Consider the following 25,335-nt stretch of genomic DNA (forward strand, 5'->3'; position numbering starts at 1 on the left):
TACCCAATAATACCCAGTATATTATCCACATAAATATCAGATCTCCTGCCCTCAATTTGATTCAAATCAGGACACATTTATTATTACATACCTACTTATGTGCTAAGAATAGGCTGCAAAGATTTTTTTAAAAAAAATTTCACTAAGAGAGGTCATGAATGAAATAAAGGTGCACAAACCAGGTTAGCTTGTCTCTTAATCCCTCAGCCCAGACTCTCCACCCTCATCAATTCCTTAGCTAAGGCCCTCTGGCTAGCTTAGCTTCTGACACAGAGGAAAGCTGCTTGGTCCCTCTACCACTCTGGGATTTTATGACCACATTTCTTTGGCTCCACTTATGTGTAGTAAAAAAATTGGGAAGGCACCGAGGATGGGAAAAGCAGGATAGCCATACTGGTATAGATCAGGTCAGGAAAGACTAGATGATGAACCCCAATGAAGGAAAGTCAAGGCTGGTGTCAAAATAGGAGAGTGAGTTTCCTGTGCCTGGAATGTCTTCCATCCCTCCCTTTTTTTACCTATCGATACAAAGATGAATATGCCATGACCTCTGTCCTTAATGACAACATATCATATAGAAAGAATGCCGTGCACATTTTACTAGAGTGCTTTTGTAATAATAATAGGTAGTATTTATATAGCACTTTAAGATTTACAAAGTGCTTTACAAATATTTCATTTTATCCCCACAATAACCCTTGGTGGTATTATCATCCCCATTTTACAGATGAGGAAACTGAGGCAGTTAAAGGTTACGTGACTTGCTCAGGGAGACAGAGCTAGTAAATGTATAAGGTCAGATTTGAACTCATGTCTTCCTGAGTCAAAGTCCAGTACTCTATCCACAGTACTAACCTAGATGCCTCTTGTGTTTTGGTTTTTTGCTTTTTTTTCTTTTTTTGGTTAGGCAATGGGGTTAAGTGATTTGCCCAGAGTCACACAGCTAGTAAGTGTTATGTGTCTGAGGCTGGATTTGAACTCAGGTCTTTCTGAATCCAGGACCAGTGCCCTATCCACTGCACCACCTAGCTGCCCGCAAAAGGAGTATATTATTTTTGTTTGGTTGGTTTTTTAGGCAGTTGGGGTGACCTGACTTGCCCAGGGTCACACGGCTAAGTAAGCATCAAGTGTTTGGTCTGAGGTCAGATTTGAACTCAGGTCCTCCCGACTTCAGGGCCAGTGCTCTACCCTAGCTGCCTCTTGTGATACCTTATCATAGTGTGGAAGTGACCCCAGGGTCCTTGAAGCTTGGGGTGGGTGAGGGCAGCTTCGGTTACTATACTGTAATCCACTAACTGCTATCCAAGAACCGAACCATCTAAACATTCGTCGCCAGGCTAGCTATAGAAGGATGAATTTGGGGGGCACCGCAACTTTAGAATACCTGTCTATGAAACTGGAGAGGGGCTGTGGTCTGAGCTGATGGAAGGAGTACCAACGTTGGTGAAATGATCGGTTCCTGGAACACTGAAATCATTGCACGCATACACACAAACATGTGTTTCAGCACACATGGGGTGGGGAATCTTTGTCCTAGAGGCCACACGTGGCCTTCTAGGTCCTCGGGTGCAGCTTTTTGACTGAATCCAAGTTTTACAGAACAAATCCCGTAAGGATCCCATAAAGGAGGCCACATGTGGCCTCCAGGACAAAGGCTTCCCACCCGTGGACTGTTTGTTGTGTTTTATGTCATTTTTGTGTCCTCGGAGCCTGGCCCAGGGCTTTGCACACAACGCACCCTCAACAAATATTTGCTTTATTGAGTCAACCAAATAAATCTATTTAGAGAGATAAGAGCTCAACTTTGGACTTCGTTTAGACTCAGAGGAACTGATGACTGAAAGTCTTATTTACCACCCACCCCTTCCATCCTTCCCAACTGTGATAGCCTAGCAGTTGTTCTCAGGCTGCCTCAATCATTTCAGGAGCTGGAATTTCCTATAGTGGTCAGTTTTCCACCTTTGAGGCTGCAGAAGGCACCAGCAACTTGGAAAGAGCAAATGTGGTCAAGGAAGGCTTTGTGGAGGAGATAGGACAGAGCTGAACCTTGAAGGAGGGAGGATACAAAATCTAATCTAATGTAAAGATAAAGAGGGATTACATTCCAGGCATGGGAGACAGAATTCGGGAAGTTTCAGAATGCTGGATTTCCCTTAACTTTGCTGCTGCTGCAGCACCCAGGTAAACAAGGGGTATGTACCTATAAAATGTAAGGCCCCTTCCTGCCCACATCCATCCTGCTGAGGAACAATTTCAGAACCATAGGAAGGTTCCAGGGAGATCCGGTCAAAAGTTCCTGCCTTTTGTAGAAGGCCTGGGAAAACCTGAGATCCACAGGCTAGTTGGGTAGCTGGAACGCGCAGTCCTAGCGATCCTCTGTTGCGTAGCTCTCTTCGGGAGTGTTGCCAGCAAGAGTCATGACCTTCCTGGTGTATGGGTGTGGTGCACCTTGGGTGTACCCTAACACCTGCATCCCAGTGAAATCAAACTGAAATGAATGGCAACCTGAGTTCAAATCCGGCCTCAGACACATGATACTCACTAGCTGTGTGACTCTGGGCAAGTCACTTAACCCCGACTGCCTCACCAAAAAAAAAAAAAAAAAAGAAAGAAATATATGTCAAGGATGACCTCGAAAAGGAAGGGGAGGAGGCCTCACATAAGGGGGCATGCAGAGGTATGTGCGAAGAAGGAAAAGCAGCTTGCCAGCAGCTGGTCCAGTCCGCAGGGATTTGCCATGAGACCCTGGTTTCCACCTCTGAAGTGCTGAAGGATGTTTCCAGAACTAGAGCTGGCTTGGGGCAGCTAGGTGACACAGTGGGGGCAGCTACATGTACTAGCTGTGTGACCCTGGGCAAGTCACTTGACCCTAAATGCCTAAAAAGTAAAAACAAAAAAACAACAACAGAAGTAGCACTGGCTTTCAGGAGATCTGGAATATACTTCTTTGCTCTTCCCTCCCCTTCTTCCTTGCCCTCATTTCACATCAAGCTCCATAGTTTTCCTGAAGGACCTTGCTCTCTGACATGATCTTTACTCAAAGGAAAATCTCAGTAATTCTGCCCTAGAGGACATTCTCAAAAAAGTACTGAGAGGGAGAAAGGGCATCCATTGGAACATTCACAGTATTGTAGAACTGGAGAGCTGGAATTGATGACCTCAGAGGACATCCAGACCTAACCCTTACACAAAAGGAATTTCCACAATAACATGCCCAATGTGGTTCTCCAGCTTCTGCCTGAAGACCTTCAAGGAGGGGAAACCTAGCACCTGTCTAGCCAGCCATTCCACTTTAGGGCAGCTTTAAGTGTTAGGAAAATTTTCCTGAATGCAAGCCTACATTTGCCTCTTGGCAACTTCCCAGGTAGGGCAGGCATTATTATCCCATTTACAGATGAGAAAACTGAGGCTCAGAGAGGGTCTTCTGACCAGAGTGACTGGACTAGGGATAGTTGTGATCAAACTAAAACCAAGTTCTCCCACACTGAATCTTACACCAGCACAATGTGAGGCACATGGTAAATACTTGATAGATTCTGTCTGTATCTATCCATCCATCTATCTATATCTATCTATCTATCCATCCATCCATCCATCCATCTCTATTCATCTATTTCTAGTATCTGTCTCTCTTATTCCATCCCACTTTGCATTGTACATAATCAATGTACATAATATCCTTTCTTGCTCCCATTTTAATCCAAGGCGTGAGAGAATCTCTCAGTCTTTCCAGTGGGTGCTATGAAGCATGCTACAACTGAGTGACTGGCACCAGAGGTGGCAGAGCCCATAGTTCTGGGCTCTAAGTACGGGCTGGCGTCAGGGAGGGAGGCAGCACTCCTAACAGATTTTGTGCTCCCATCTCCTGCTCCAATTCCGCCAGGCACCTGCCCTCTGCCTCCTCATCCTCCTTTTCTCTCAGCAACCTCTGCCAGGGCAGCCTGAGGCATGGGCCCAAACAGATCACCGGGGCAGCCATACTCTTCTACCTGTCCTCCGCGATCCGCTGCCAGCCAAGAGTAGTCTGGACCGTCCGAGCTGGCCACAGAACTGCACTCTATGTGCAAAAACAAAGAAACTAGGGTGAGAGGGGATAGGGAGGAGAGGAGATGAGGACTGTAAGAAGAAGCCAGAGGGGAATGAGCCCAGCTAGGAGGTGGGAGCTCTGAAGGTAGCCCTGGGAAAACTACAAAGGTGGGTGGGAGCTGCAGAATGGATGAGAAGCATCCCACAGTCGTAGGGCCTGAGGGGCCCGCTGCAGAGAGCCAGCCTGTCTGTGCGGCTTGGGCACACATCAGCTCTATAGCCGGCTTGGTCTCTTTAGGGCTCGCCTGCAGAGAGGAGGTCGAGGGGGCCAGGGCTGCGGGGCCTCTCCACATCCAGCCGCCACCTGTCTCCAGGGGCTGAGCGCGCTCTCTCTCGCCTCCCTCGGGGGAACGGGTTACACTAGTCCTAGCAACAAGGCGTGGGGCCCCCGGCACTCGGCTGCGGTCCCCTCCGCCCTCCGCCCGGGCAGCCTGCCAGCGTGGCTTTCTCCCGCACGCACCCAGACACGCGCGCGCGCGCGCGCGCGCCCAGACCCACGCGCGCACACCCCCGTCCCTCTCTCACTTTCTCTCCCTCCCGGCGCCTCTCCTCTCCTCCCCTCTCCTCTGCTCTCCGCAGTATCTCTCTCCCTCGCTCTGGCTCGCGAGCTCTGGCTCCCTCTGCCCACACCCCGCCTAGCTCATTTGCAATGCGATGCTTACTTTGCCGCGGAGGAGCCGGCGAGTGATCGGCCGGCCGCGCACCGTCTCCTTTGGCACGGCGATGTGCGCTCCTGCCGCTGGCGCAGTCGCTGCCTGCTGCAGGGACGCGGAGGCTGGGGCCGGCCGCCCGAGGGAGGAGGCTGAAGCCGCCGCCGCCGCCGCCGCTGCCGCCGCCGCCCTGTACTCTTCCTGCCGCTGAGTTAGAGCCGAGGGGCGGAACCGAGACCCACACCAGCCGGCCGAATGGAGGCTCAAGACGGGGCCGGCGTCCTAGGTGAGTGCGCCGGGCTCCTGCACTCTTTGCCGCGGATGCCTGCTTGGGCACCTCGGGGCAGCGGCCCTGATCCTCTGAAGGGAAACGGCTGTGGCTCGGGGTTCCCTGCCAGAGGTATCACCCGCAGCTCCCAAAAGTTCTGCCTTTGAGAGGCAACTCGTACGGAACCAGCAGCTGTGCTGCAGGGATCCCGAAGCCGGTAGTTCGGTGGGGCCGGAGCAAGGTGGCCGGCTCCTCCTCCCTCCCCGATGGTCAGAGGAAGGGGTTTCTTACCCCCCCAGTGAGCCCTTCCTCTGCATTCATTCATTCCCACGCAGGGGAGGAAAGGCTTGTGACCCACCCATCCTTGAGACGAGTCAGAACCGGGTCTCCCATACCAGGTAGCTTGAGTTTTCCAGCCCTTGGTGGGTGGGGGAGATGTGTCTGGGAAAAGTGGTCAGAGGCGAGTAGGCTGGCCACCCTACCCTGTTTGTTTCCAAGGACAATGCCATTTGCCTCTAAGTATGTCTGCCCCCGGCTTCCTTGTCCTGCCATCACTGAACCATACCTCAAATACCCCGAGTTGTGAAATTAACCCGTCTCTAACTATGGCTGCCCAGCTGGACCTCAGGACATGAGACAGTGATGATGCTTTCCAGACAGTCACTTTGGACTAGGGGATCTGAGGCCCTGTGATCAATCCTGCTGCTTCTGTAACTTCCAGGGACTCTCCCAACCTCTTGCCGTGAGGGGGCAAGATCTAGGCAGCATTTCAGGGCTAAATGCAGGGCAGAGCAGTGATCTTGATACCCCAGATCTACCTGGTACCCAGTGCCTGTGGCTTGTGTAGTTGGGGATCTTTTCCCCATCTCTGGGGTGTCCATTATGAAATCCACAAGCTAAACCAAATCTTTGATGGCTGTCTGGTGCTCAGTATGGGGAAGGCTGGGCAGGTGAGAGTTTGGCTGGGCTGGACAAGAGACCCTTACCAGAAGGACCACTTCCATGTCAGGGACCTTCAAGGTCTGCTGGGCAAAGCTGCCAAAATTGACAGCTTCCCTTCCCTGCTCTGCTGTTTTATTTTCAACTTGACAGAGCAGAGCAAGAAGCCCTGGGGAAGAGGAGAGGGTGAGGGAAATGAAGCCAGCTCGAGCACATTAGCTGCTTAGAAACCATATTGACAGGCTGGCAAGAGACTCTCAGAAGCTGAGAGGAAAGGCCCTGGTTGGACCTTCAGTACCAGGAGCCTGCATGCATTTGGGCCTTCGGAACATGTGGGGAGACTTGTAGGATCAAGCATGTCTCAAGGGTGAACGCTGCTTTCCTAGGGGAGCTGCGTGAGCACAGGGTGGGGCTCAGGGGCCTGAAGTCCCAGGGGAAAAGCCCTGCAGCTCCTACAGTGAGGCCGAAGGAGATCAGCCAGACCACTCTAGCCCATCTGGCCTTCTGGGAAGAGAAGTCAGGGCGTCGCAGAAGAATGCTCCTCACACAAAAGCTTAGCCCATCTTCCCTCCCAAACTTAGTATTTATCAACTATTTCAGACCCCGGTAGCTTAACAGCATCCGTGTGCCCTTCCCCCATCCCCAACCTAACTTCGGCTGCTCTTGTAATATTAGGCAGTCTACTGGCACGTTCTGAAGTGGGTAGGTGGGAGGATGGAAGCTTCTGTGGCTTCAAATGAGCCCTCTAATTTAGGTAGGTCCTGGAACCCTTAGCCTCAGGTTCGAGGAGTGTTCAGTCTTTCACTTTGAGAAGCTTGGATTCAGGTCCGGATAGCTCCACAGGTAAAAGGTAAAGCACCATCTTTGGGAAGATGTTGGCTCTCCCCACAAAGCCCCCAGATAGCTGGAGGTGATGGAGAGAGGCTATGGTAAGAAATCCTTTTCACCTTCTCTGTGGCCCTGGGTGTGCCTGTGCCTGGAATATCACTGAAAAGTAGCTTTCTCTAGAGCGGAAGGGGGGAGGAGTGGGAGAGAGATGGTTACTGGAGTGTGGACATGAGTCAAAATTCCCAATTCCTCTTATGTCTTTCTCCAGTGCCTCCAGTCCATACTTCATCATAACAATAGCTAGCATTTATATAGCACTCTAAGGCTTATAAAGCACTTCATTTATGTTATCTCATTTGATCCTCACAACAACCCTGTGAATTAGGTGCCATTATCATCCCCCTTTTATACAGATGAGGAAACTGAGGCCGAGGTTGGTGACTTGGACAAGGTCACACAGTGTTTGAGGCAGTTCTCTCAAGTCCAGCCCTATCCTCTGTACCACTTGCACCCCCTAGATGACTGCTCTGGGCTGTCATTTCACAGGATCATGTTGCCTGGAAGAGGCCATTTAAACTGGAGAGCAGCAGTCACAGAAAGAGTGAGGCCAGTCTTGAAAGGCTATTCATCACCCCCCCAATCCCTCATGGCTCCAGATTACTACCAGGGCAAAGGCTGGGTTTGAGACTGTTGGCACCTTTCCAAGTGATGGTTAGAAGGACTTTTCAGCAGTCAGCTGGACACCCTATAGTCTAATTACAGTTGACCCCCCCATACTTCAAACCAACAAAGGATTTGATAAGTGCGTACTGTTCTCTAGGCATTGTAGGGGCTACGAGGAGATAGAGGGCATGGCCTCTGCCTCAACAAAGTCTAGCTGGGTGAGAAAGAAAGTGATCTCTCCTTCCTCAAGTTTTTTTTAGCATTTTGTCTGGATCTCTCCTTTGCCCTTATCACATTCTGCCCTGTGTCTACTAATTTGTGAACTTGTCATAATCTCTCCATTAGACTCTGAAGGCAGGGCTGGGTCATCCCCCCCCACCCCCATCTTTGTATTTCCAGTGCCTAGCACAGCACCTTCCATGTAGTAGATGCTTTATAAATGTTTGTTGATATAAGAAAAAAAAAACTTAGAAAATGGAAGCAGCAGAGACCTAAGCTCTAGATTTTGTGTTATGGGTGCTTTAAGAATTCAGAAGGTATCTTGGAGTAGTCAAGGAGAGCTTTGCACATGGAGAGAACTGTCATTAATTTCTTAAAGAAAGGGTCAAAGTTGGGAAGGTGGACAGGACAAGGATGCACATTTCAGATGAGAACATCAGCAAAAGAGGAGAGGTGGGAAGGGCGCCATCTTGAAGTGGAGCACAGGGAAAGGTAAGGGAGTTAAGGAAAAGTCAATCAACCAATAGGCATCATGGTGAAATAGAAAGTCACAGGATCAGCAATCAGAAGGCTTGGGTTGGAATCCATCCTGGGCAAGTCACCCCACTTTTCTAGGCCCCAGTTCCCTCATCTGCACTAGGACCAGATGATCTTTAAGGCCCCTTCTATTGAAGTGCCTCACTCCTAAGAAGAATTCAGTCAATGTTTATTGGCTGTTGCCTAAATACCATGGACCTATGAAGTAGGTTATGGAGCTTCAGTTCTGTGCCCATACTTGGTACTGACCTTAGTACTGTAGGATACTGTTTTTGCTCTCAGGGAGTTCTCAGGAAAGACAAGAAGAAATGAATGCAGAGATGAAATGAGAAGCTGAGCATAAGGGCAGCAAGAATTGAGAGGCTGAAGGTGTGAGTGAGGGTACCCATTAGCCTGAATGTAGGAGAGAGAGTCAGAGCCCTTGCCTCGGCTCTCCTTCTGTCTGTTAATGCTGTTCACCTAGCAGCTCAGAAAGTCCTTCTTCCATCTTCACCTCTAATGGTCCTTTCCTCACCACCTCCTAGGAAACGAGTCTGAGGTTCACTCTCATGACCATCTCCCTCTTGGCAAACCTGTGATGTTCCTAAATGGCCAACCCAGCTGGCCCCTGGCCCCCTCCACCCCAGCACAAAGGACACAGAAAATAGGTCAGCATCACAGGCACAAATGTAACTAATACGGTCCTATCAGAAATCAATCCTCTGGTGAAATCCATCTGCTACCCATCCTCCTCCCCAGAGGCTGGGGACAGTTGGGGATGGAAAGCATTTTTGTCAACGCAGAGCCCAAAGCTGGAGTATGCCCAGTGAGGCATTCTGGCCCATGGAATACAACTCTTCCTTATCCTATTTGCATAGACCTGAGGGTGGATGATTGTGCTGGATTTAGAAGAAGGGTAGCTGATTGTTTCTTCCTACATAGGAGATGGGCCTCTGGCTTAAATGTCTCCAGAATCAGCAAAATGGTTGAGCAACCAGGTTGACAGCTCTGCTCATTCAGTGCTGTCCTTGAACTTGGTTAATTTCACTTCCAGCTCCCAGGGAAAAAGCTAAATTTTGCTATGGGCTAGACCTGCCTGGGCCAAGGCTCAAAAAAGTCTTTTCATACTTTGCTCATACACTTGCCTCTTTACAGCCAGCAGGCCGTGGACTACAGGAATAAGGTTTTGTGGCTGAAAAAAATTGCTTGGGAATGCTTTCTTGGTGACAGCACAGAACATGCAGGCAGGGCAGGAGGAGGTCTTATGATTTTAGTTCTGCCAAAGGATGAAGACAATAGCGATTGGGCAGCTTGGGGACCGGGGCCCTTTCCAGGGATGCTATGACATTGGACCAAACTCTTTTGGCTCTCCCCAACACTGGAAAGAGTGATGAATCTGAATTTGGAGTCTCTGGTTTCAAGTCCTGATTCTGCCACTTGATACCTCTGTGACCCTGGGAAAATCCTTTTACTTCTCTGGGCCTCAGTTTCTTCTTCAGTGAGATGAGGGGCTTGGGTTACATGACCTCTGAATTCTTTGCAGCTCTAAACCTATGATCGCCGCTATGACCCTACTGCTAATGCAAGACCCTGTTTGATATTGAAGGATCTTTCTTTTGCCAAAAGCTTCACATGTAAGACAGAGCATTTGTGTGTCTGGTCCTCCAGAAAGCCAACTCCTGGGTCCTTGAGCTGGGGGGGGGGGGAGCTCAGATTAATGAGCCAGAGAACCCTCAGGGAAAGCTATTCAATTCAAAGAAACCTCAGACTTGTTAGAAAGGAAGAGTTTTGTTTCCCCGGTTATCTAGCTGGGTTTCCCAGCCCAGTCCTGGCAAGAGGGAGGAGGAATTTTCATCGTGGTTGACCCTGGACTACTGATAACCAATCAACTCTCTCGGTTCAGCCTATGAGAGAAAAGTGCCCCTATTAGACTGTAAGACTGGGACCTTGTCTTTTCTGAACTTTGTATGTCTCACAGTCCCTGGCGAAGTGCTGAGCACACAGTAACCACTAATTATAGTTTATTGTATTAGTATAGTCTACATTCCTGTGCCAGGGAAGAGGGGGCTCGTGGAATGAGCCTCCAGTTTGAAGTGGGAAGGAAGCCTGGTCAATCTGGGGCTTCCTTCCCCAACACTTCCATTTCCCAGCTCCCTCCCCCACTGGAAGTTGGTGCTTATTATCACATTAGGACCGATTTCCCAGTGGCTCAGGCACCATTTCTGCTTTAGTTCCATTACCCTGAATTCCTTCCTCCCTTATGCTATCCCATCCTGGTGTTAATCGCCTGGGGTCACCTCCCAGCCCCGTCTTCTCGGTATCTTCCGAATCGCTTTCTCCAGATGTCCCTCCCTGCATGGTTAACTTCCCTTCTATCCCATTAATTGGGGAGGGTGGGCAAAAACAAGACCCAACTCTGAGAAGCCAGCTCTTCTCTCAAAGGGTTTGTGTCTGCCCCTCTCAAAGTGCTGGTGGTGAGGCTGAGTGGGGTGTTCATGAGGAGTTGGGCTGGGCAGTCGGAGCCTTGGTTCCAGCCTTCCTGATGGTGTGTAGAGCTCCAGAGAGGCAGCCAACGGGGCTGCAGACATGGGGGGGGGGTGCAAGAACCAGCTTCCTGTTCAGCGTCTTCCCACTCTACTGTAGCCCAGATAGAAAGCCCTCTCTCTCCGTTCACCACAGAAAGGTGAGACCTCTCACGTCATGCTAACCTCGTCTAAAATGGAGAAGATGTCTCCTGTACTGATAGGGAAGATATTCTGTGAAGTTCCACAGTGGGCAGGATGCGCCTGCCAGCTTCCTCCCATCCCTTACCCCCGAGAGGCTGCTCTGGTCCTGACCAAGTGTTCCCTAAGGAATCTCGCCTGGCTTGACTTCTAGAAGACCCTAAATGAGTAAATTCTCTCTCTCTCTCTCTCTCTCTCTCTCTGTGTGTTTCTCTCTCCCTCTTCCTCTCTCTCCCTTCTCCTCTCTCTCCCTCCCATTTATGAGTATTTGATGATGTCGGAGCATTTGAAGAATCCCCAGGACACTAGCTGCTTATGTTATGGCAAGTGCAGTGTCTGAATAGTAGCAGATTATAATATTATAATATGTCTGTAGTGTTTTAGGGTCTTGGATCATAGATCGAGACCTGGGAGGGAGCTCAGAAGCCATCTTGTCGGACCCTCTCATTTTACAGATTAGAATACTGAGTCCCAGGGAGATTAAGGTACTTGCTTAACGTCACACAGATGGTGAGCATCCCTGGTGATATTTGAACCCAGCACCCATGATCCTCCTCAGGTGCTGAGTTCAGTTATTCTAGAGTCGATGCTTTTTCCTCTGTCCCATGACCACTTTCTTGCTGAGAGGCAGGTAGCATAAGGATGTTCTCTCTCGATTTTATAGAGGAGGAGAAAGGAAAACTCACTGAATTAAGTGACTTGCCTACCATTACCCAGCTGGAGTCAGAGCTGGGATCTGAACCCAGGAAACCTGACTCTGAGTCTAGTGCATTGCATTGACACTTTCTAAGAAAGGAACAGTCTTGTATAGGCCGGGATCCCTCATAATCAGGGCCTTGAACAAGTCCAGGCTCAGGCAGGGCCAGTTTCATGCCCTCTGGCCCCCTGCCCCAACCTTGGGCAGTGCTGTGCTTTGAAAAATATACTGTCTCTGTTTGTGGTTTGAGGCATGGAGTCTGTGAGAGCTGTCATAGGCAAGGGGGAAAGGGGAGAAAGAAAGAACCTTCATATTAGCTTGCTGACCCTGACCTTCAGGAAGCTTCCACAAGGAAAAAATTGTTAGGGACAAGGGCTTTAGACTCTTAGATACTTGCTCCAGGAAAATTAATTTATGTGTTTTGTTTTTGTTTTTTTTTTTGGTGGAGGGGAGGCACAGTATATTCTGCTGTATTTTCTCTCTGACTCCTTGAGGGCAGGGATTATTTAGCACAGTTTATGCCTTCCCTTCCCCCATCGTGCCTGTCATAGAGCTCATCACATGGAAAGGGCTTCCTTCCATAAGTTCATTTGGTAAGCATTTGGTAAGTGCCCATTCTGCATCAGCTTTTTTGCATGGGAATACAGACAAAAACAAAACATCCCCTGTCCTCAAAGAGTTTATATTCTACTGGGGGAGAAAAGGGAGGGAAGGGGAAGATGACATGTACATATAGAAGTCAGTACAAAATATAGACAAAGCAATTGGTGGTCACCACTGGGAGGAGAGGGAAGAACTGCCCAGGAATGCTGGATTGGGAAAGGCAAAAGGTGGAATGAGGAAAGAGAGTATTCCAGGCATAGGGGACAGCCTGGGCAAAGTCATGGAGATAGGGCTTCTGTGTAGGAAGAAACACCATGTATATCAGTTTGGTTGGAACAAAGAGTGTGTGAAGGCAAGTTATGTGAAATGAGTTCAGAAACCTAGGCTAGAGCCAGATTTTGAAGAGTTTTCAATGCCAAACAAGAGTCTGTATTTTATTCTAGAGGAAACAGAGAGTCATTGAAGCTTTCTGAGTGAGGGGATGTACTCAGTCAGACTTGTGCATTAGAAATATCAGTTTGGCAGCTACTGGAAAGGACAGATTGGAGAGGGGAGGGACTGGAGGTGGGGTGACCATTTACTAGGCTATTGCAGTAGGTTAGGTAAGAGTTCATGAGGACTTGAACTAGGTGGTGGTCCAAGGAGTGGGAAAAAAGGGAACAGATGAGAGAGATATGGTAGAGGCAGAATCTAAGACTTAACAACTGATTGGCTATATGAAATGAATGAGAGTGAGGTGTTGAGGGTGACACTGAGATTGTGGCCCTTTGTGTCTGGAAGAATGGTGGTGCCCTTGACTGAAAGAGGAAAGAGAGGAAGAGAGGTGGGAGAGGGGGAAATGTCAAGTCCTGTTTTGGACACCTTGAGTTTGAGATGCCTATGGGATCTCCAGTTTGAAATGTTTAATAGGCAGTTGGTGATGTGGGATTGAAAGTATGGATCTGGGGGTCAATGGCAGGATTATGATAATTGAATCCATGAGAGTTGAGTTGTTCAAGAGAGAGAGAAAAGAAGAGGCGTCAGCAAAGAACCTTGAGGGATACCCACAGTTTAGGGGTGGGACATGACTGAATGTCCAGCAAAGGAGACTGAAAGGGAGTGGCCTGGTTGGGGAGGGGGGAGAGACAGGGACAGACAGACAGACAGACAGAGAAACAAAGAGAGACAGAGAGATAGAGAGGAGAGGAGACAGAGGGAGGAGACAGAGAGAGAAAAAGAGGAAAAGAGGTGAGAGAAGGAAGAGGGAGAAAGGAGAGAGAGAGACAGAGGGAGAGAGAGAGACAGACAGACAGACAGAGAGATGAACAGACAGAAGAGAGGGGAGAAAAGAAGGAGATAGAGGGAGAGGGAGAGAGCAATGTCAAGAAAACCCAAGAACCTGATCGACGTGTCCAGTGGTAAAGAGAAGTCAAGAAGGAAGAAGCCTGAGAAAAAGCCATTAGATTGAGCAATCTAGAGTTCACTGGTAATCTTGGAGTGAGCTGTTTCCATTGAGTGAATTGTTGATTAAGTTGTGAATTGAACAACAGGTTTTAGTCAGAAGAGGAAACAGCCTCACAGGCTTCAGAGCTCCCTGTTCCACTACAAATTTCATTATATTGATTCAGGGGGTGGGGGGGGGATACCCTTTTTTTCTGATGCCTTAGGGCTCCCACCTGTTCTGAATGTGCCTACAGTTCTACTGAATAGTGATTTTTGATCAGCCAACCAATCAGTCAATAAACATTTATTAAGCCTTTACCACGTCCCAGGCAATGTCTAGGTGCTGGAGAAACGAATTGAAAAGGAAGACCCCAAGTCCCAGTAATGAGGATGCTGAGGGAGGCCGAATGGTATAACACTGACTGTAAAGTCAAAGGATCTGTGTTGATATCCCATCTCTGACATTTCCTCCCAGGGCCTCAGTTTCCTCATCTGTAAAATCAAGGATTTGTACTAGATGATTCCTCCAGCTCCAGATCGACGAGCCCCTTAACCTATGGGGAGAACACCCTAATAGATGAAGGGGGACAAAGCACCCCTCTGGAGCTGTGTTCTGGTCCTGGCTTACCCCAGAATGAAACTTAAACAGCCTCCCCCTGCTCTTCACGCTGGAAGGCGTCTCTGCCTGGCTGGCTGCCTATACGGCCTGTTTGGGGGTAACTCTACACTGTCAAGCTTTCTGAAGCCCATAGTCTAAAGACCCAAGAGATTAGAGAGAGCCAAAGAAGAAACTGCTTTTCCTGTCTGCTCCCCCCAACCTGCATCCCAACTTCCACCTTGCTAAGGCATGGTTTCCTAGACTTAATGAAGATTAACCATGCTTTGTTGCCTCTTCCTGACCCACTTGTACCGCCCCCCCACCCCTCCTCCATCATTTTCCCTGCATCTTTTGGATTTCTCCAGATGGGTGATTTTTGCCATAGGGCTTCACCCTGGAGAGAGGTAGATAGCCTACCAACTGTGAGAAGATGCCTCTCCCACATCCAACCTCTCTCCTCCATTTCCCTAATTCAACAGTACTGAGATTCAGACATCCACTTCACTCAGAAGAGGCAAGAGAGCAGGGTCCTTATCTCCATGCTCATGGCAGACACATCCTCCATGCTGCTTATGGTGAGGTTTCCCAGCCAATGATTGGAGTTGCTATTGATTTCATTGGCTATGCATGGCTTAGCTCTGGGGCATTGGGAGTTAGGCCTGGCATTGGAAAGGTCACAGTCCAAATGTGTGCCTTATTGGGCAAATGTGCGGCCTGTTGGGGGTCTACAGCCCACACTCTACCAAAGGGGATGGTTTTAAAGGACCTGATGACCATTTAAGGATCATGCTAAGGAAAACCAAAGAGACACTTCAGGACACAGCTGTGTAACCCTAGCTAGCTGGTCTGGCTGCAGGGAGCCAGCCCTGGGGGTGTTCCAGGATGGTGGGGGAATTCGTCTGGGAAACACCAGATGTGCATTTGTCTCCTTCAGAACGGGTGTATTTGGCAGCTGCTTATAATGGGTCTCTGTTCACACCCAGAGTATTTAATTATTTACCAGCTTGGAGCTGCTAAAAATATTCTTCATCCCCTCCCCCCGCAGGGTGCAAGCTTTTACACACATGTACTTGCCCGTGTGTGCATGGTATCTCACACATGCTCCCATGTCTGCTCACACAATGAAAATCACCCTTCTTGCCCAAGGGAACACCACAGCACAAATGGCTTTTGTGTCCCTGGACCTGAAACAGGACCCCCAAGTCTCCCCTCCGTCATGGCCAGGCCCTCCTGGTGAGGAAAGTGGCCTGGTGGCTGGCGGCAGACTCCCCAGGAGGCCCAGCTGCCATGACACCGGAAACCCAACTTTGCCGGGATGGGAGGGTGGCCAGCTTACCTCTGTCAAGAGGTACTTGATGCTGCAGCAGCTGTGGGATGGAGAGGGAAGGAGAGCTGAAATCCTCAAGGACAGCTGAGCATTCACTCCATGGTCAGGGGATAGGAGCTTGGATTCCTTGGGATTTCTCTGAGCTATCTTGGGAAGGGTCCTGCTGTCCAGGCTTCCCAGGCAAAGCTCCTTTTCAGGCTGCATGCACTTATACCTATGCCTTCTTTGTTCACATAGGGATAAGCACAAGGGTACTCGGGGAAGACGGGCTCCTACTTTGAGAGAGTTTTCACTTGGCTTGTGTCTTTTTTATTTATTAAATATATTTCTATTAATACCTTTTGTTTCTACATTGTCTAGATTTCCTCCTGTATCCCTTCTCCTCTCTGGTCCCAAAGAGTCACCCATTATAATGAGGAGAGAAAGAGAGAGAGAAAGAAAAGGAAGTAAAGAAAGAAAAAGAAAAGAAAGGAAGGAAGGAAAGAAAGAAAGGAGGGAGGGAAGAAAGAAGGAAGGAAAGAGGGAGAGAAGAAAGGGAAAGAAAGGAAGGAGGGGGGAAGAAAGGAAGGAAGAAAGAAAGAAAGAAAAGAAGGGAAGAAGGAAGGGAATGGAAGGAAGGAAGGAAGAAAGGAAACTTCCAAGATGAGGAGGCTTCTGTGGCATGTAGAGAAAGTCTAGTGTCAGGTAAGGAGCCCAGAGAGGAGCCTAGCTGAAGGACCTAGGGATGTTAAGTGGGAGGGCAGGGGCATAGGGATGGGATGACAGCTGACTTCCAGCATTAGAAGGCTTCCATAGGCTGTCATGACCTTTACTCTATTTGTGTCCAGAGGGTCGAGGTAGGCCAGATTTTGGCTTCATGTTAGGAATCTCTCAAGGATTGGAGCTGTCCATAAATGGGACGAGCAGCCTTGGGAGGCATGGGAGATTGTCGGGCAGAGGTGTCAGGGAGAAAACTTCTGTTTGGATACAGGTTGAATGAGATAACCTTTGAGATCCTTCTCGATTCGGAGATTCTGTGATTGATCACAAGAGAACCGAACTCCATGCTGTACAGACACCTGCCCCTTCCACCATGAACTGTGAAATATGCCCCACACATTGAGGCTTCTCATTCTAGGGAGAGAGGGCAAAAGTATAATCCAAATCAACCCCTTTCCTCACCTTTGCAATCAGTCCCTTAAGTATTAATAGTTAATATTTAATAAACCTCACATTCATATAATTTTAAAAAAGAATTGCAAAGCACTTTACATACATTAATCTCATTCAATCCTCATAACAACCCTGGGTAGGTGTGATCATAACCCCCAAGTTATGAGAGGAAATTGAGATCAAGTGACTTGCCCAGGATCACACAGTGTCTGAGCAGAATTCGAACCCAGGTCCTTCCTGAATCCAAGAGCAGCCCTCTAGCCACTATGCCACACTTCCCTTCAGTATCCTCTTGTCACCTTGGAACAGGCCTTGTCATGGTTTTCCCTGAAGCAGGAGGCTCTGGTCACTTAGGTACTTGTTCACCCCCACATCTCATCTCTTACTCATTAATTTTCCTTCCAAACCTAACTGGGTTGTTTGCCCTGAAGCTTCAGATTGACAGACATTGCCAAGGCAACTGAAAGCAGACTGCAGAGAAATAGTTGGGGGGGGAAGGGGGGAGGCCTGGGGCACTGTGTTGGAGGCAGAGACTTACTTTGTGTGTGTCATCATGAATTCTCAAAACCAATCCCCAGAGAGCCCTTCTTCAGGGTGAAGTCAGCAGCAGTGGTCCTCTTGGGGCATTCATCCCTTTCCATCTTGTATGGCAGGTCCTCCAGGGGCGTGTGAGGACTGTGTCTGGCAAGCATGGGCAGCGCCAGACCATCGGGCCAGGTCAATGAGCACGGCACCAAACCATTGGGAAAAGCCTCTGAGGATACAGATTCCAGGGGACCGGGGGAGGGGGCAGCTTCTCTCTTCCCAAACCCTGGGAAGCTAGCGGGCAGATGTCCAAGCAACCCATGGAGGGGTCTAAGTCTGGATGGATTGATTAGCCAGAAGCTAAGATAGCCACTAGGTCCTTGGTCCTACAGTATATGAAGAATTACCTACAACTTAGGTAGGTTATAAGTAGGCACTTTCAGGTTTGCAAAGCGATTTAGAGATTTTACCACTTTTGATCCTCACAACTGCCCTGGCAAGTACTGTTGCATGCTATGCTGTTATCTCCATTTTACACATGGGGAAACTGAGGCCGAGAGAGGTAAAGTGACTGAGGCGGGATCTGAACTCAGATACCCCTGATTCCAAGTCTGGCACTATCCACTGTACCACCCTAGCTGCCTCCTACCCCTCAGGGATTCTCAGCTTCTCTTTAAAGCACTGTTGGAGCCTTGCTCCTTCCTTGGCTCACCCAAAGCCTTTCCTGGCTAGCCCACCTTCCTCTGGCTCGTATGTTTAGGGCTTGTCTAAGATCTTATGGTAATGATAAGCTGGGCCCTACCTGGCTCCTCAGGGATTGCCCCATTTTTTAAATGAGGGGAGGAGGCCGGATAAGAGGCAACCAGCTTACTTCGTGAATACTGAGAAAAAGAGAAATGGGAAGAAAGGCAGGGAGAAGCGGAACCATCCCATTAAAGGCATTTCTTTGAAGACTTTGTGACCGCCAGAAAGAGCATCTGAAGTAGGCTTGGATTATGTACCTTGGATTATATCTGCTGGGCCTCTTAGACCCTCTGCTCAGGTGGTGCCGGGAGTACAGTGCCGGATTGGTGGAGTCAGGAGGACATGAGATACTCAGACGCTTCCTAGCTGGGCAAGCTGCTTCCCACTCTCAGCCTTGCCATCTACTTCTGTAAAATGGGGACAATAACTACACCTCCCTCACAGGGCTGTTGTGAGAATCAAATAAGATAACATACGTAAAATGCTCTGCAAATCTTAAAAGTGCTATAGAAATATTAGCTGCTATTATTATTATTACCACTGTCATTGTCGTTACCTCTAGCCCTATTCAGAAAGGACACTGGGCGTTAGTTCCAGGTCCTCAAGACTCCCACCCTTGGGTCTTTTTGGCTGTATAAGGATTCGGGTCTGGGGAGCTTAATGCTGGTTTGGTGCTTTGCCGTCTAATGCCTTTGGGTGCCTCTGATTTCAGAACTGACTAAAGAAATCCAGTCATCGCCGACAGCTTTGGTAGTGCCAGGCCATGGAACAGGGGAAGAGTCCAGCACCTCCCTGGGAGAGGAGGAGGAGGGAGGGATTCCCATCCCTGCTCCTGGGCTCCTGCAGGTCACAGAGAGAAGGCGTGAGTATGGATGGTCCTTGCTTACCTGGCAAGTTCTCATAAGGCCTGCCTGGACTCAGTCTTGAGGCCTAACACTCTGTAGACTCCTGGGATAACTCCAAAGCTGATGACGTTACGTGGAGTGCTTGAAAAGATGTGGGTGATGTGGCAAATTTGGCACTGGGTTTAAGAGCTGATAGACCTAAGTTTGGTTCTTGAGGACTGACTCAGGACGAGGGATTCTTTTGGGGCCCTTCTTCAGCCTCTACTGTAAAGACTCAGACAGGCATCCTCAGCTAAGGTCTGAGCTACCAGAAAACACTAGAGTCACCTCCACCTGAAACCCTCTTCAGCTGTCTCACGGTGGTGGAGAGAGACCTCTTTGCAAACTATAACTGGGACACGTAGGCTCCCAAAGGCCCTTCCCTTCGAAGTTACAAAGGCTTCAAGGACGGATCTAGTGACAGACTCACCATCTGTGAGCCCAGACCAACCTAGCCAAATCTGGAGAAACTTATCGCCAGCTTGGCTGCAGGATAATGAATTTTTTGGTGCCAACAACTCCCCTAAATGATAAGAGGGATGGGGGAGGGGCCGTGTTCTGTGTCAGTGGTGGGAGGAGGGATGCTGACAAAATCTCAGCTCTCTGAAGTAATGATCTTGCTCATCAGGGAGGAGGATGAGGCCATGGGGTTTCCCCGTGATCCCATCCTGGGCTCCCTGTCAAGTTTTCAGCCTGCTCAGTCCTTGGTTGAGGAAGGACATCAGCTTGAATTTGGGCTCCTTTGTGCTGCTCGCACAGACAGAGCCTCGGCCAGGGCGGGCATCAGATTCAGGCTGGGGGAATGACGAGCTTTGCCGCCTCTGTTTCCTCTCTCTTTCTCTCTCCCAGAGCCTCTGAGCAGTGTCTCCTCACTGGAGGTCCATTTTGATCTCTTGGACCTTACGGAGCTGACAGATATGTCAGACCAAGAGTTGGCTGAAGTCTTTGCAGACTCGGATGATGAGAATGCTGCAAGCGACTCTCCAGCAGGTAAGAGGGGTAGAGTTTCAAGAAATGGGGAAGAGGTAGTGAGGCTCAGCTTCCCCCAGAAGCACAATAATCCTGGAAACCAGGGGAAGAGCGAAGGGCACTTGGCTTTGGGGAGGGAAGCGTTAGCTAGCCCAACCCCTCACCGCCCTTCCTTGGGATCATCACTTGGTTATCACGATGGCTTGGCTGCCCTGGGTTAAAGGCCGTTGGGGAAGCCCCGTTGACCTTTCAGAAATCCAAAAGGCCTATTTTTGCAGCTGCTTCTCCTTGGGCCATTCCTAATCAATGGATTCACAATTACTTAGGAATTTGCTTTTTGACATGAAAGAGAGAGATGATATATTGAAAGGGACACTGGGTGTGGAGTCTGAGGATCTCATTTCAAAGCCTGGCACTATCTATAGAACCGTGGGCAAGACAATGGGCCTCAGTTTCCTTACCTGTTAAATGAGGTGATCGGTCTAGATGGCCTAATTTAAGGTCCCGAGATTTCAGTATTAAACTTTGAATTTTACTAGCCTGCTTAAAAGGCACTTGCCAAGGAAAATAAACTGGGCTTGCTTCATGAGCAGTAAAAACAAATTTAATTCGATTCATTCTGCAGTTTCCATAGCTCCTGGGGATACTTTGGGTCTTCTTCAGCAGGTAAAATTCTTCCCCTTGTGTGCAAGGCTAGCTTGTTAGTGTCCTCTAACCTGGGATGGCCTTCTTGGAGCTGAGAGGCAGGCAGGCTGTCTTGGCCTTGTGCCCACGTGGGTGTTGACTTTTATATTTGCTCTTTCCTCTTCTAGCTGTAGTTTTCACCTGCCACATTAGGGCACCAGCACCAACCTCTCCCCTCACATATTTTCCAAGCTGACCCTCAACGCAAGGACTTCCCTGTGGCGCCAGCCATAGTCTCCAGCTGCCTCTGAGGCTGTCGGGCTGTGGGGGTGGGGACTGTGGAGAATCCCACAGGGAGAAGGAAAAGAGCAGCTTTTTTTTTTTCTCTCCAGAGAATCCAGTTTCCTCTAGAGCCAGCCTTTCAGTCCTGGCCTCCCTCCCTCCTACTCTTTCTCTTCCCATCCTCCTCCAAGCCCAGAATGAAACCAAGGGGCTGGTAGAGCTGGCTCCTGCTTACCCAGGCCCACCAGAGGCCTCATTAAAGGCACCAGCCCTGCCATGAATCGATAACATATGACGGAAGATCTCAAAAAGGGACAATCTGCTCCCCATTCTGCATTTCTTGTGGCCTTTTAGGGAAATGTCTGAGCTCCACATCCACAGTGGGCTTGGGGCTGGAAGTGTAGACATGGAGAAGACCCACTCACACAGAATGTTCATCTTGGCTGGAATTTGGGTATGCCTGGGAGAGTTCTTTTTCTCCAAGGTGGGCGGGTGGCAGAAAGAGCAGGGGGAGTTAGGCTGACATAGCTCCTCTGTAGCTCAGGGGAGGGCAACATTTCCACTTCCCCATTCACCTACCAAACAAACTGCACATATCTTTCCTTTGATGCACACCAAGGAACACGCACACATGCACACACTTCTCTCAAGGTGCGGAAAAAGCTTTTAGCCAGCTGGCTGGGCTGTCAGAAGCAGTTAGCAATGGGGAGGAGAGAGCTAGCCCTGGAAATCCACACAGTTCTACCTTATCCTGCTTCTCTGGCCTTCAAGGTAGCAAATCAGCCTTTGGATTTGACACAGGCTTTGATTAATCTGGCTTGTGGCACACACACACACACACACACACACACACACACACACACACACACACACAGAGCCTGGCAGAGTCTGCACTCACTGGGTGGATCCAATTGAATAAATATGTAAATCCATCCCACGGAGCTTCAATGAGAAGGGACCGTGTGACCAGAATGAATGATTAGCGGCTCTCCCTAGTGTCGTAGGGGCTTCAAACAAATGAGAGTGCTGCAGGGAGGTCCCAGACCCAGATCGTAGCATTAAAAATAATAGGGACAAGCATAGTTCCCAACCTCTCCCAGGTCTGGTGCTGAGAAACTCATGGAACCATTCCCTGACAAAGGAGTGGGCCGCAACCCTCACAGCAGCCCATTGGCTAGGAATACTCGCCATCCCTTGTTTGATGTATGAGTCCCAGAGGCATCAATAGCTAGGTTCCACCTCCCCACCCCCTCAGGCAGAAAGAAAGTGAGGTACACGTTGGGGTGGGGGTGGGGGGTCAAGGCACAGGGGGCAGGGGGAATTCCTAATGAGAAAAACCAATTCTCTGGCTGTGATCAAGGGTCATGAGGTCAGTGCCCAGGGCATCTGATTTTTCCTGGACCAGCAGCATCAATCAGTTCCCATGGAATTGAGGTTAGAAATAGATTACATTAGAGTTTGTGTTGGAAAAACGTACACACACACACACACACACACACACACACACACACACACACACACACGCCTGAACACCTGAGCTGACTGTCTGAACAGACCTGTCAGGGAGCACCATCTACTCTCCCAGCTGGGCAGCTCGCTCACCTCTGCTTTGTCCTGTCTTCTCTCTACCCCAGGTTTGCACACACACCCGCTCCCTCGAGCTGGGTATCTGCGTTCCCCCTCCTGGACTCGGACCAAAGCTGAACAAAACAGAGAAAAAAAGCACCTCAGTGACTCTGAGCTGCAGGCTGGGATCGTGGACACTTTTCTCACTATAGAGAGGCCGAAGGAAGACTAGGCTCTTTTCTAACCTGCCCTGGGAACTGCATTAAGGGGCCAAGATGGGAATGTCCACAGTTGCACTAATCACAAATTCTGGACCATTCGTGATGCTGAAAATAACCTTGACCTGAGAGACTTTGGCAAGACCTGTGGGGGAAAAGTTAATTACGGAGCCCCTCCTTCATCTCTGCCCAGACTGCTTTGCTTCCTTCAGTCCCATTTCCAAGAGCTAGAGTCAGCTTGGTATGAGCTGAGCCATCCCTCCAGACTGCCAGTGTCCTACGGTGACGGTTGGCAGCCAGAGGGAGAAGGGGTTGGAAGGAACTTGGCAGGAATTTTGGCACTTTAAGCTCCCTCTGTCTTGAGGTATATACCAGTGCATTATTGGGTCTTCAGAGCTGGAGAAGGTGTAGGTTGAATTTGCCTTGAGCCCAACACTCTGGAAACGCTGGTCAAAGGAGAGGGAGCAAAAGTCTAAACCAACAGATTCTTTATAAGACAGTTAAGTGCTATGAGACAAAAGCAAAGGCCAGCCACTGGGTTCCTCCTGCCACCCTTTAGTATAAGCACAGTCTCTTTCCAGTGGCCTTACTCACATCTTCTCTGAGCATCGGATCAAGACCAACATGTATTTTCTGTGGAATGCTACTGCTCAGAAATCAGATCACTCCACCCCTCACCTGGTCAGCAGCTTAGCATCTGCTAGGGGGACTGCCTGGCACCCTAGCAAAACCACAGTAAAATCTGGGACGGTCCCCAATGTTACAGGGATCCAGTGGGGGAATGACGGTAATGGCGGCCACTTCTCCGACATCTGTGTGCAGGTTTAAGGGACCCAGCTTCTCTCTGCTTATCAACTCTTCTGGAAAGTTCCCCTTTTCAGAACTGGTGCTGTCCAGCTCTAAAATGGTTCTGGAAAAGGCTGAAGAGTAGAAGACAGTTCAAACTGGTAACTTTCAATTTACTTGTTTATTTCTAGTCACAGCGGATGGCCTTTTTCACAAAAGCGGCACTAAATTCAGAAACTGGAGTATTTGCATTAGAAGGAAAAGGGAAATTGCTTTTGTGTTCAAATTCTGGAGGGTGCCTAAGGGCCGAGGACTCCCTTCTGAAGATATCCATACTGATTTGATTCTTGCCACACTTTCAGCCAAGGAAGGTGGAGTTGGTGGCTAATCTCCTGTTCTCTCCTACAAACCCATCCTTCCCCCCAAAATCCTTCCTTGCGTGAGAGAGTTGAGCACTAGATCAGCTTTGTAACCTAGACCCTTTATGACTTCTGGGCTGGGCTTTCCCTCGGTCACCTGAAGACTGAGAGGACTCTGGCCTATTCCCTACCTTGCTGAGAACACCAAATAATGCCAAAACTGCCTAAGGAACCATGGCACCTCCCTTAAACAATTAAGGAGGGGGGAGGAAAAGAGGCTCATGAGACACTCCCCCTTTCCCGCCCCCACAACCTTCTTAAGGGGCTACTTCTCATGTTCCAATAACATGGATTTCCTGTCCTACACATCATCTCCAGTTAATCTCATGTAAACACATTATACCCTAAAGTAACTTTGAGCCTGTGGCTGCCTGTTACATCCCTCTGTGCATCCACATGGTACTGTCTGGCTTGGTGTCACTTGATGGTGAAAGGAAGCAGGGACCATTTTTTCTGGCTGTGGCTTCTGCCCAAAGGAGGGACTTCGCAGACGACAACTTCTTGCGGGCAGGAAAGTGAGGGAGACCTAGAAGTCCTGAAGAGCCGACATCTCTTCTATTCAAAGAGGCGCCCAGCCCAGCTGCTTGCTGGCGGTTGGTGCCCACAATGTTTAAATTCCGTTGTACTGAACAGCAAGGAACCAGGGTCACCAGACTGGCACCAACTGATGCCATGTCAAAGAATGGTTTCTGAATATGGTTCCAAACTCACTTTTTCACTTGAACCACAGATTGTGGGCACCTTTGACCATTTTCCTTTCTCCATTCAAGCTCCTGATATGGATACAAAGAAAGTTCTTCCAACAGAGAAGGACTCAAATAAAGTGGAGTCAAATCTCTGAATGCCTGACATTTTGCAAGGCACTATGCTAAGTGCTGTGGGAGTAACAAGGAAGAACTAGCTATGGTTCTTGCCATCAAGCATCTCGCAGATGCCAGTGACGGAGAAGGCTTAGGGACCGATTCCCTGATTTCAGGGGCTGTTAACCAAGCCGCTTCCCAAGTGCGCAGTAGTGCTGGCAAGTGGCCAGTTGGCAGACGTGCTGGCACCTCTCACTCAAACTGACATGTACATGCCACTGGGGGCTTCTGGCTTCGTTCAGCTGGCTGGAATACTCAATGCTTGTGTGTTTTGCTCTTCCCTTCTGCAGATACTTACAAACCAGGAATCTGTTAAGATGAACACTACCCATTGCATCCAGCAAATACGCCATCAGGCGTGCTGTATTCTTTGTAATTAATTTCCAGAAAAGCAGCCCTATTAGAAAGTGGAGAAATTTACTTCCCCAAATTATAGAAAAAGGACCAATTCCTGGGTTGACCTTTGTGCGTTTTCTTCCTCAACCTGTTCTACCACTGGGATATCGGTGTAGCCAAGTAATCATGTCAGTGGGTCAAGGTACTGAGCAATATACTTGCCCAACACAATAAAAATAAATTTCTTACCTTGTTTTGCTTTTCAGCTTTATCACATGAAGGCAGCTAGAGCAGCACATGACAGACACATCATCTACTCATCTGTGACCTGTCCCCCTCGTGTACTGTACTGTTCAGTAGTTCATGTAGCAGCTTTCTATAGTGTCATTTGAAAAAAAAATGGTATTAAAACCTCATCCCCTTAATTTTAA

At 49.1% G+C, this 25,335-nt stretch overlaps 1 protein-coding gene across 1 annotated transcript; it reads left to right on the forward strand.

The window, feature by feature from the left end:
• Positions 1 to 3,835: 3,835 nt before the first annotated feature.
• DBNDD1 (dysbindin domain containing 1) lies at positions 3,836 to 25,335 on the forward strand. Its single transcript, XM_020989104.2, has 4 exons — positions 3,836 to 5,022; positions 18,673 to 18,822; positions 19,694 to 19,834; positions 22,354 to 25,335. The coding sequence occupies exons 1-4, from the start codon at positions 4,992 to 4,994 to the stop codon at positions 22,515 to 22,517; spliced, it is 486 nt and encodes a 161-aa protein (XP_020844763.1). The 5' UTR covers positions 3,836 to 4,991; the 3' UTR covers positions 22,518 to 25,335.

Source organism: Phascolarctos cinereus, unplaced genomic scaffold, assembly GCF_003287225.1.
Source record: "Phascolarctos cinereus isolate Bilbo 61053 unplaced genomic scaffold, phaCin_HiC Scaffold_2;HRSCAF=192, whole genome shotgun sequence".
Classification (NCBI taxonomy): domain Eukaryota; kingdom Metazoa; phylum Chordata; class Mammalia; order Diprotodontia; family Phascolarctidae; genus Phascolarctos; species Phascolarctos cinereus.

Bases quoted from the DNA above. Each gene is read 5' to 3' on its own strand.
- DBNDD1 (XM_020989104.2), top strand. From the start codon at position 4,992: ATGGAGGCTCAAGACGGGGCCGGCGTCCTAG. The intron at 5,023-18,672 runs GTGAGTGCGCCG...CTCTGATTTCAG, and splicing joins AGACGGGGCCGGCGTCCTAG to AACTGACTAAAGAAATCCAG. The intron at 19,835-22,353 runs GTAAGAGGGGTA...TCTCTACCCCAG, and splicing joins TGCAAGCGACTCTCCAGCAG to GTTTGCACACACACCCGCTC.